This window comes from Boleophthalmus pectinirostris, unplaced genomic scaffold (assembly GCF_026225935.1).
Source record: "Boleophthalmus pectinirostris isolate CB_2022bp ecotype Guang Dong unplaced genomic scaffold, ASM2622593v1 HiC_scaffold_7, whole genome shotgun sequence".
NCBI lineage: Eukaryota > Metazoa > Chordata > Actinopteri > Gobiiformes > Gobiidae > Boleophthalmus > Boleophthalmus pectinirostris.
Window position 1 is genome coordinate 9,639,484 of NW_026571473.1, and position 12,234 is coordinate 9,651,717.

The following is a 12,234-nucleotide window of genomic DNA, read 5'->3' on the forward strand; positions in this document are numbered from 1 at the left end:
TACGTAACGGCGGTACATGTAATCCGTTACTCCCCAACACTGCAGGCTGATCAGAGCAAACGCGAGAATTTCAAAAGTAAATTTTAAAGCACTTACTAACAGTCAGTCTGTCGGTGGAGCCGCCTTTGCGTTGATACGTGGCTGTGGTTTCACGAGGTTACTTGCGTAAACGCTGATGCGTGCAGTGGAGTCAGGCCCTAAGTCTGTAGGTCATACGCATAGACTGTACAGCGGTGCGGCTTTGTAGCTTACCAAAGCTGTACTAAAACATTTTGGTAATACGGTAATACCGTATACCCCGGTAAAATCCTGAGACGGTTTCATTGTATCAAAATTTGGATACCGCCCAACCCTAATCCACAAGTGTCGTATATTGTATGCAGCAGACATGAAAACAATAGGTCTTCTTTAAGAATGTGTGGGTTTGGGTGTGTCATCATAACTCATTTTGAAGTGTGATACACTGCTACAAAAAATGTAATGATAAATGATACTATTGAAACTACTGCCACTGGCACAGTAACTCAGGAGAATCCCAGTAAAGTTTCAGTCTCTAAATGTAAAGTATTGGCAGAATGAAACCCTCAAATAAAATAGCACAAAAAAACTACAAAATCCATACTAGAGCAAAGAAATAGTGGCCAAAATGTATACTGTGCTCCAAAAATATTGATCCAAGACGTAAATATTATCTGCTTCTTCTGAAAATTCATACTTCACTGTGATTGGTTGAATCCAGCTGTTATCACTCACAGTATTACAGAGGCTGACCAACAGGAGTTGTGGATGAGAAATTGTGTCTTTGAGCACAGAGCTGCATTCAAGAGAAAATTTGTCAGTCATGATATGCTGATTTTATCATACTAACATATTGCCACAGGATTGAAATCATAATTCTGTTTTAATGACCATATCGCCCAGTCCTGTTTTAAAGGTCAGAGATTATGCAAACTTGACTTGTTGTAATGTTGTTACCTCATCACAAATGTAAGAGGTGCTGGTCAGGTTTGAGTAATCCTTTGTTATTAGTCTGTCTTCGTATCCAAAGATCAAAATGCTCTGTTTCAGCTTGTGATGTCATGAAGCAATAGCAACCTTTTACCTTTTGTTCACTAGGAACTGGCAATTCCAGGGATGAAATTAGCCAAATGTTTGTAGTGAAGGTGACACCGTGTTGTCTGTTTGGAAGAAGAACAGAGCCAAAATATGCAGGGTTTGTGTGTTAAACATACGTGAGTGAAACAAAATACAACTCCAGGTTTGTTTGTGATGAGGAAACAACATTATAATAGAACATAGTGTAATATGGGTCCTTTTAAACATGTCACTTTGATGTTCCTTCATCCAAAACATAGGACATTTCAGGATGGACTCTGGGGGTTTATTTTGATAATGAATTTTTTGCAATTTATCAGAATTGTGCTAAAATTTGCCCTTTAAATTGTTTGCAAAGAACTTCTTTTTTATCTGAATTGTCTGTGTTGTTGCACACAAAGAGACTATTTTTAACTGTTTTGTTGCTTGTTTCTGGCAGCGATCTCTCCTTTATGCTTCAACCTGTTTTCCCTGTACAATGAAGAGAGTCGTCTGTGGTACCCTCCCAACCATGAGTTCAAGATCACAGATGACACCAGTCTCAAGTTGCATTATCGCATGAGGTAAGACCGTGAGCACACCAGCCTTCCTCTATCTTATATCTTAGCACACTTGGTTTAATATAATGTTAATGCGGCAGTTACTTCATCTATATTGCATTATTGACTGTTGCATTAATTGATATCGCAAGAAAATAAATCTAACTCAACAATACCGAGTTCTCCATTTTACAGAAGTGCACTGTTTATGTAAAGTAAAATGGACAAAAACGTACATTTTATTTTTATTTATTTTATTAATTAAATTATTTTATTTTATTTTGACCCAGTTTTTCTAGTAAATGAAGGCATTTATGTTTTTTGTTTTAAACGAATGGAACTTGTTGTGATAAAAACTTGAGTAAAATATCGCTATGGCAATACACTATAGAATATTGGATCTTTTGGTCATCTTGTGCAGCCCTACAGAAAGGGAGACATACAAGGCACAAAAGTAATTGTCATGTGTGAATCCTTGAAACTGTCATTGAAATAATATGAGCCATTTTAGACCAATCTTCAGATATTGCTATTTTTAACTAGGTCTAAAAACTCAGACATTATAATTATTATTTTCATGCATATAATACAACCACAAGTGTACTAACATGTTTTTAACCTTCTCTGCTTTTGACAGGTTTTACTTTAAGAACTGGCATGGCACTACAGAGGGGGAGTCTCCTGTGTGGAGGCACTGCATCAGTAAACTCAGAGGAGGCCTGAGCCCTCAGAAAAATCCAGAAGGAACTCCTCTGCTGGATGGTGCCTCTCTGGAGTACCTGTTTGCCCAGGTGAGTGCCCACTACCCAGATGTGTGCCCATTGCCCATGATTTTTACAAGGACTAGGGCTGCACATTAAATGACAAATTTATAGTTAAATCAACAATCATACTTTGAGTTAGTGCAATTTTCATATCACAAAAGCTGCAAGATAATATTTGTTGTTGATTGTTTTCTGCAAAGAACATAATATTCAGTTTTTATATAGTGAAATCTTGCACCTGTATTTTATTCTAGATTCAGGGGATTCTTGTATTAGTTTAGGAGTTCATTTTAGGTCTTCATTCAGATATGCTCCTGAAGTATCTTGCAGTATAAACTGTGTAAAGTATTAAAATGTCCTAATTCCTAATTCTTAAGTTTTAATTATGTACTGAATAAGCCCTGTTTTATGTTAACAGGCACATCAAAATCAGATTATAAATTGTTTTCTTGGTCTTTAAGATTATTTAAATTACATGTAAACTGTGTCAAAGGGATCATGATCAGAAAGACATCCAATGATTTTGCTGTTTACATGTTATTTTAATAAACCTATAACTCCAAAAATCTGTTAATAACTGGATTTTGAGTGCACATGTAACTGCAGTATTTCTTCTTTCAGCTTTACATAACCATTATTTTTGTGTGTGTTTTTGTTTATGTTGGCAGGGCCTTCATGACTTCCACACAGGCCTGATCCCTCTGAGACAGTCTCACTCAGATTCAGAGCAACATGAGATAGAGAATGAGTGTTTGGGCATGGCTGTTCTGGCCATTACTCATCATTCACTCACTAAAGAGATCCCGCTCACCACTGTTTCTCAAGAAATGAGGTACTATAGTGCACATGGCCCATCCCTGCTCTACTACTGCTTTTCTGACCTCTCTCTGACTACAAAAACATCTTTAAGGTCCTATATTGCGCAATATTTACTGTGAGCTTTAAGTCATGTTATAATCTTGTTACCTCATCAAAAACATATGTGGAGTGTTTTGTTTCAGTCATACGTGTTTGAGTAATCCTTTATTATTAGTCTGTCTACATGTCCTAAGTGCAAAATGCTCTTTTCCATCTTGCGATGACATGAAATTGTAGTTTAAAACACAACTCCAGGTATGTTTTTGATGAGGAAAGAACATAATAACAGAGATCAAAAAAGAGCGTATTGTAGGCCCTTTAAAGTGCATTTGGCAGACTTTTGTGTTTTTCTAATTATTACCTGGTTTGGTGGGATAGTACTTGCGGAAAGTATTTATTATAGTTTTGCATCAGTTAACTGTCAGTTTGTGGAAAAAAGTTTAGAAGGAAGGAAGAAGGAAGTAGTGGAGAGTTAAGCAGAATACTGCTATGTATCTGATCATCACTGGAAATTATAATTCAAAATGCTGGGAACATTTATGCACAAGTAAGGCATTTCTTTTGGCAATTAAAATCTTAATTTAACAAAACAAACTGCTGCATTTATTTTTATTAGACTAGTCATATCAGTTATGTAATTTAGACTAGTTTGAGCTTGTTACTGTATTATGGTTTCTAGATAATAGTTATGGGATTGCCTCTGGTGTTAACTGTACACTAGATCACAATTTAAGTGATTGAAGACCGTTTAGAAATCAATCATGAAGGATTTTTCATTAGTTATTGTAACCCTGTTTGTTATACAGCAGTGCCCTTGTCCACATGCACACCAAAATCTGATTATAATCTAATTTCTGGACCTTTTAAAATGGCCTAAATGTAAATGTAAACATAAATGTAAGTGTAAGTGTAAATGTAAATGTAAATCCAATGTCAGTAATCAAAGGGACCATGATCTTAAAGTAATTAGATGATTTTGCTGTTTACATTGATTTTTAATCATTTTAAAACTCCAAAAATCTGCCAGTGCTCTGTTAGCATGTGAGGAAAAATTTAAAGGAGATAAATGTTAAAATATACATTTGTTTTCGGCTTCTTGTTGGACCTTTTATCATTCATAGGATGTTTTGTTGTCAATTGCAATAACAACAGTCCTTATTGGTCATCATTATGAAACCTGTAGTCAAAAGGAAAGTAACGCATTACCAGTGACAACACATTGTACATGTAAATAAAAGCTACTGTCAAATGTGTGTATCATTTAATATTTTTGTTATTTTAATTATGTTTATTTTAGACTTCATTGATCCACAAGGGAAATTATTTGGACCCAGTAGCTCACACATCACAATACAGTACAATAACAAAGAACAAAAAAATATAAATTGCAATAATAAATTCAAAATAAGGCAAAAATAGCAAGACTCTGTTTTCTAATGTAATGAAAACATGACTGATTTTACATTATATTCATTGATTTTAATGTGAAGTGCTTTGGTCATCTTGAGTGTTGTAAAGGGTTTATAAATAAAGTTTGAATGATTGATAAAGAATATAACTAAAGCTCTGTAAGATCTGTTATCCTATATATATTTAGTCATTTATAATAATACTGTCTTTGTGATATTATCTTTTATTTACAGTTACAAGCGCTTCATTCCTGAGTCCCTGAACCGTAACATAAAACAGCGGAATATTTTGACCCGAATCCGAATCAACAACGTGTTTAAGAAGTTCCTGAGCGAGTTTAATCAGCGCACGGTGAGAGACAGTCACATTGCGCCCTACGACCTCAAGATCAAGTTCCTGGCCACTCTGGAGGGTTTGACCACGGGGCTGGGCACGGAGCTGCTGGAGCCGAAGTCTGTTTGCATAAAGCACGAGGGAGAGCTGTGCAATGGAGAGTCTCATGGTAAGAACCATATAGCATATGATACCGGAACTGCTCCACTGTGTTTTTAAACTCCATGCACCTTCACTAGAATCATTAGGATGATTTCACTCCTGGAATTGCCAATCTCTACTAAACAAAAGTTATAAGGTGGCATCACAAGGCATGACATCACAATGTGAATCAGAACATTTTCAGCTTGGAGATGAAGACAGAATAATAAACCAGTAATATTCAAACATGTGTGAACTCCAAAGATGTCTTATAACTTATGGTTATATGGCTTAAAGCTCACAATATTGTGTAATCTAAGACCTTTAACTTTGCTTCTTGAGAAGCAGCAATGTTGTAATAACAGCCAAATTGTGAAACTGAACCCTATACTACACAAAACTGAATCTAAATCTTCTCCTTGTGGATCGAGTCTCATGACATGTCTCGTCTTGTGGATATTGTGTCTCATTCCATTCCTATTTATCGCTGACACAAATGTAATGCAGTGACGTTTTACTGTTAAATTGGGGCACTATGTGATGTATGGTATTATGATTGGAATCAAAATGAAACCTGAATACCTGTACTCTCTTAAACACTTGAGAAACTAAACTAGTTTATTTTAAATTCTTTGCAGTGAAGTCATTCCTCACTTACCTCATGCATTCAGAGCATCCTCATTAGTTAATAGTTTATATGTGCGTTTGACATCATTCAAAGGCCAGAGCGGTATTTACTGTCATGTAAAACTAACAAGTAGCATTTTAACTGTGCATTTCCCACTTCTAAACGGCTTTATAATTAGATGCAGACAGCACACAGTGGATTTATTTGATTTTCAAGCACTGCCTATATAATATATCTGTACTGGGACAAGACACATTTTCATAATACATGGAAAAAATAAAGCTCTGTACAAGCCCTTTAAGCTCCACAAAAAACAGTGGGATTATATATTGAAAAATTGATTATATAGTAAATTCGCACTTGTTGTTTTGGAGACATGTGAAATTAGAAAATCAAATGTATAGTCTTTATTTTTTCAAGATATGATTTAAAATAAATTAAACATGCCTGGTTATTCTTTTCAAATAGGTTTTACACCATTTTCTTGATTAATTTATACTGTACAGCAGTGTTGTCACGATACAAAAATTTCAAACTTTTTTCATTATGATTTCAAAGGATAGACTCAATGCTCTTTTCCAATTTTGATCCCCAAATGTTCATTTTAAAAGCTCTTTTTTACACACTGTTGTAATTATCAACACAAAATAATAGTGTTTGTTTATTATACCATGTGATCTTACACTCGCTCAGGTAAAACTCAAGAGCGAGAAAAGTCTTTTTTTTTCTAGTTTCAATACTAGCTTTACTATTAATTTGTATCAGCTTTGCAATACTTTTAACAACCCTACTATACATAACAAAAGTCTATGATTGGTTTCTCCTCCTGACGACTTTACGATCACTGAAATGAAACTTTGCTGGCCTATTGCAGCATTATTTGAAACCCAGCAATTAAATTATCCTCGTGGGAAACCGACTACAAAAAATACTATATGATGATATTCTCTACAAACCGAAATCAATGGATAATCTCTACTCAAAACTTCAGCAGCTGTTTTGAGTCATAGTATTTATTGTTGACATAGTTTTCAGATAACCTGAGTCGCACCCAGCTAGCCCTCACTTGACTTTTCCTCTGAAGTTGTTTGGGGAGGAAGTGAAAATAGACTGAATGTAGACACTCCTCTTTTGAAAGACAATGTTTCATAATACATTGTGAAAATGATATAAGTATAATGCATTACTATGTGTAACTTTTCTGATGGAGAGTTCATCACCTGCTTGTTTCTATGGAGACGTTATTGCTTTGCCTGGAATGTTCCACAACATGGCATTAAACATGTCTATCTACGTGGAGACAAGACAGTGATGCCATTAGTCCAAGTTACAAGTCAGACCTGTGGAGAGGCGAGCCCAGTTACAGTAAGAATGCATGATACTTTTGAGCAATAAAAACTGTTAGGTTAATATCACACTGTGGAACATTTTAAGCAAAGCAGCACCCTCTCTACGGAGACAAGACAACCAGACGTTAAAACACCCGCCATGAACGTTACATAGTGAACCTTTAGTTGGTTATAATTGCTTGTATGGGAAATAACTCTATAATATAACATGCTTTTTTGTTGTCTTTTAAGGGTACTACAATCAGAAGTACAACCAAACACCAAATCAGACCTTAGAACCAAGCAATGACATCCAGGTTTTGGTCACTGGTACCACTGGGATTTCCTGGAGAAAAAAGCCTGCATCAGTAAGTCCAACTGTACATAGTTTTAAATGCATATACCGGTAACAGATTTTTATGTTTTTTCTAATTATTACTTGGTGGAATAGTACCTGTGCTGAATATTTATCATAGTTTTGCACCAGTTAAGAGACACTTTATGGAAAAAAGGTGGGAAGAAAAGTACAAAAATACAGGAAATAGTACCTCAACCTATGTCATCAACTGTCATCTATTCCACCCAAACTGCAGAGACAGTTTACGCACAAAGGGGGCATTTTTCTGACAGTTTAAACCTTTATTTAAGTGTTGTCATTTTCTTATTTGTCATAACTATAATGCAATTTAGTCAAGCTTCGACATGTTAACATAATTTTTGCTAGGTAACAGCTATTGTATTACATCTACATAGGCCTATCTTACATCTGCTGCCCATTTTCAACCAGGGCATAAAGTTATAAACTTCACCAGAATTTAAAAGCTTGAAAAACAAGATTATTACTAAAATTTGGTTTACAATGTTTTGGTGAAATAATAAAATTAGTAGTCATGTGCACTTTTACTAGACATAACGGATGTAACTAACTGTGTATGCTTAATCACAGACCAGCACTGTGTCCAAGGAAAAGGGGAAGTCAAGGAAGAACAAGCATGATGGAAGGCAGAAAAATGACCCAAAGAGAGAGGATGCGGGCTGGGAGGTGTTCTGTGATTTCTATGAGATCACACACACTGTCATCAAGGAGTCAACGGTCACCATCAAGAGACAGGACAACAAGAAAATGGTGAGAAAATGCTCAATATATATGGAAATTTCTAGGGCTGTAGTATTTAAAGCTCCTATATTATGCAAAATCGACTCTTGTAAGCTTTAAGGCATGTTAGAATGTTGTTACCTCCTCAGAAACATACCCAGAGTTGTGTTTTATTTCATTCACACATGTATTATTAGTCAGTTTATATCTCCAAAGCTCAAAATGCTCTGTTCCACCTTGTAATGTCAGGAAGCAGTAGTTTTCAAGTTAATGACTCCCTTTCCATATGATTTTAATGGTTTATGGGGTTTAAAAACACTGTGGAGCACTTCCTGTGTGCAGTGTTTTCCATTTGAAAGAAGAACTCGGCCTAAATATGCAGGATTTGTGTGTTAAATAGGTGTGAATGAAACAAAACACAACTCAAGGTCTGTTTTTGCTGAGAAAACAGCATTATAACAGTTCAGAAAATAGTGTCCCTTTTTATTCATTCTTGTTTGTTTCTATCTCTACGATCTGGCCATATATGACCCAAAGTGCACTCACAAGACCACAAGCTCACAGGGCTTCACACAAAAACAACCATGTATTCACTAAGCTTGTCAAAAGTACTAATACCCATATACTAATGATATCAGACCATGTCCATTCATCATATTAAAAATGGGAGCAAACCAGGACTAAAGATGAAACTGAACCAGGATCTCTTCTAACCAAGGATCAAACCAAGTCCACATCTGGAGAAAACCTGGCTCAGATGAGGCGAATAAGTGTAAACGCACCCTAAAAACTATTATCAAAACTAAGTATCAATGCAAAAAAATCACAGAAATAAAACATTTTGAACCTTTCTTAAATACCTAAGATAATATTAAAGAAACTACAATTATATTATATTTAGATATTTCATAGCTGTAGTTAGCACAGAAAGTCTCATAATATTTCAACCTTTATTTATTCAAAGCTGTAGCTGTAGTTATGGAGTTACAAGTGGGAAAACTAACAGCTACATAACCCATTTGGAGCAGTTTTGTCTTATTTTATTTTTGTCTAAAGGAATTAAATGCTGTTTTCAGTCTCTGCACTATTGGTTGACATCGGGTATCACCAGCTACTTTCATTCTAAAGCAATGGTATCCAAATACCGAAACTTTAAAAAGCTGGATGTATACCTGGATCGTTTCTGTTATGATCCTGGTTTAGTCCTGGTCTAGCACAGGTTTAGTCCCTATTTGTCCCAGTTTGCTGAGTGAATGCATCCTAGGACACCAACCTCCAATCAAACCAACATATTCTAACACAGTCCTAATGAACCTTCGAATGTAATAGTTAACTTACATCATCATTTGTATTATTTTTAGGAGTTAGAAATGGTGTCCCGGGCAGAGGCTCAGGCATTCGCTGCTCTGGTGGACGGATACTTCAGACTCACAGTGGACGCTCATCACTACCTGTGCAAAGAGGTGGCTCCTGCTTCAGTGGTCCATGACATTGAGAACGGCTGCCACGGACCCATCTGGTAATAAATAATGCAAACTTGAATCTTTTCTATTAATTTGATGTAAAAGTCTTGATTTTATTGGTGTTATATAGTTAAAGGCCCTACATTAGGCAGATTTTTGATCTGTATTATAATGTTTCCTCATCAGAAACTTACCTGGAGTTGCGTTTTGTTTTGTGATTAACACACAAATATAATTCAGCCTGTATTCTTCCCTCAAACCATAAACGCTCATCCACCTTGTGATGTCATTAAGTGGTCATACTTGAAGGATAATTTCAGCCCTGGATTTGACTAACTTTGAAACTACAGCTATTATTTTAGTCTTGTTCAAATGTCTTCCTTTCTTGCTTCACCAGAAGATATTGGAGACTTTGGTTATCTCAACTGAACACATTTTTACAAAACAAAACTAACTGAAAGAGAAAGCAACTATCTAGTGTACTGTATAATAAAACAGTTCAGTTGAGGCAAAAAAAATCTTGTCAGCCTTAAAACTACATCTTGATCACATCACGAGGTGGAACAGAGCATTCTGAGCTGTGGAGATATAGACAGACTAATAATAAATGGTTACTCAAATGTGTGAATGAAACAAAACACAACTCTGGTTATGTTTTTGAGGAGTTAACAGCTTTCTAATATGAGTAAAATTTCACAAGAGTCAGTTTTGTATAATCCTTTACTTTTGTGTTTTTTTTTCTCTGTAGTACGGAATATGCCATCCACAAACTCCGTCAAGAGGGCAACGAAGAGGGCACCTACGTCCTGCGCTGGAGCTGTACTGACTATCATTACATCATCATTACAGTCGTGTGCCTTGAGGTGAGGGGTTTTGGGTTTTTATTTTTCATAATTTGGATATTGGATTAATCATACATTTAGGGTACAGGTGACAAGCTTTTAGTTTAATAATGAAAAAATATTGTGTATTTTAAGCAAATTAGAAGTCACGATTTGTGAACTGAACTTTATTTAGGAGTTTAAAGGGCCTTTATTACGCTGTTTTCTAATCTATGTTATAAGACTGTTTTGTTTCATTAAGACACGTTTAACATACAAACCCTGCATACTTAGGCTGAGTACTTCTCTCAAACAGAAAACGTTCCACCTTGTGATGTCATGTGGTGATACAAGAAGTGCTCCATTGTGTTTTTAAACTTTGCTAGAATCACTTGGATAATTTCATCTCTGGAATGGCAAATCTCCACTGAATAGAAGGTAAAAGGTAACTTGAAAACCACAGCTCCATGACATCACAAAGTGAAACAGAGCATTTTGAGCTTTGGAGATGTAGACAGATTAATAATAAAGGATTACACAACGCAACTCCAGGTATGTTTTTGATGCAGTAACAACATTCTAACATATCTTAAAGCTCACTGGTGAATTGACAAAGGTATGAAAAACAAGATGATGGTACATTATCTTATTTTGTATCACATATTATTGCATTCTGGTGTGAGGAAACATACCAAAGTTCTTTTTGTTTTTTATTTTCTGAACACAAGGGTAGCAGTCTCAGTTCACCTTCTAACTGACCAGTAACTGACAATAGAACCTTCCCAACAACTTGTCAACGTAGAAACCAAGAGTCACATACAAAAGCCGTTACCATTGTGTAACTTTTCTAGTGGAGGATCTGTCAAATGCTTGTCTCCATGGTGATGTTATTGCTTTGGCTCGAATGTTTCACAGTATGGGATTAAACTTTTTTATCATCATGGAGACCAAACCAGATCAAGTTACAGGTCAGATCTGTGGAGAGACAACCCCGCTCAAAGTCAGAATGCCTTTTATTTGTAGGTATTTTTGAGCTGTAACATTCCAGGCAGAGCAGTGACATATCCATAGAAACAAGCAGGTGACGGACTCCCAGTCAAAAAGTTACACAATGCACCTTTAACAACAACACATTAACAGTTACGAGAACAACAAAAGGCAGTGTCAACACTGAACTAAACACAAAATATCAGATTATTAAAATATAAACAACTACACTACTACTACTGGCAAAGTTGTATGATAATTGGTTAAAAAGAAGTCTTAGTGCTGAAGTGCGTATGATAGATTTGGATGATTCTCTAATTTTGTGTTATTTTGGTTGGATAAAACTTGTTGTAAATATAAATTATAGTTTATACCAATCAAGAAGCAATTTGTGAAGAAAAGTTGAAAAATATGTGGAAAATTAGGAAGGGAGAATTCTGTCCAAAGGTTCAGTGCAATTTATGGTAACTCTTTTTGGTTATTTGTATTTGTCAGATAATAATTTCTATGTACATTAGGGTAGTTTTGGAGTGCCTAGTGTGATGTTATGACCAGAAAGTAAAATTTTAAACCTAAAAAAACAGCCAAAATGGAAAAACGAGTGTGAATGTTTTTTTTGTTTTTTTTTTGCAAAATTCTTAAATAAAACGATGTTACCGTAACTGTTTTAGTAAAATGAGTAGTCTAACCTGTCATAGGCACTTTAAAGGTTCACCATTTAAGTTTTCTGGTCATTGCTTTGCCTGCATGTGCCACAGTATACTATTACAT

The 12,234-nt window shown here is 35.5% G+C and overlaps 1 protein-coding gene across 1 annotated transcript in view; it reads left to right on the forward strand.

The window, feature by feature from the left end:
* jak1 (Janus kinase 1) overlaps positions 1–12,234 on the forward strand; it is a 67,752-nt gene that overhangs the window by 11,320 nt on the left and 44,198 nt on the right. Inside the window, exons 3-10 of the mRNA XM_055164700.1 lie at positions 1,535–1,658; positions 2,272–2,425; positions 3,067–3,230; positions 4,900–5,168; positions 7,349–7,464; positions 8,043–8,222; positions 9,554–9,711; positions 10,404–10,518. Coding sequence (XP_055020675.1) covers positions 1,535–1,658; positions 2,272–2,425; positions 3,067–3,230; positions 4,900–5,168; positions 7,349–7,464; positions 8,043–8,222; positions 9,554–9,711; positions 10,404–10,518 — 1,280 coding nt within the window. The remainder of the gene's footprint in view (positions 1–1,534; positions 1,659–2,271; positions 2,426–3,066; positions 3,231–4,899; positions 5,169–7,348; positions 7,465–8,042; positions 8,223–9,553; positions 9,712–10,403; positions 10,519–12,234) is intronic.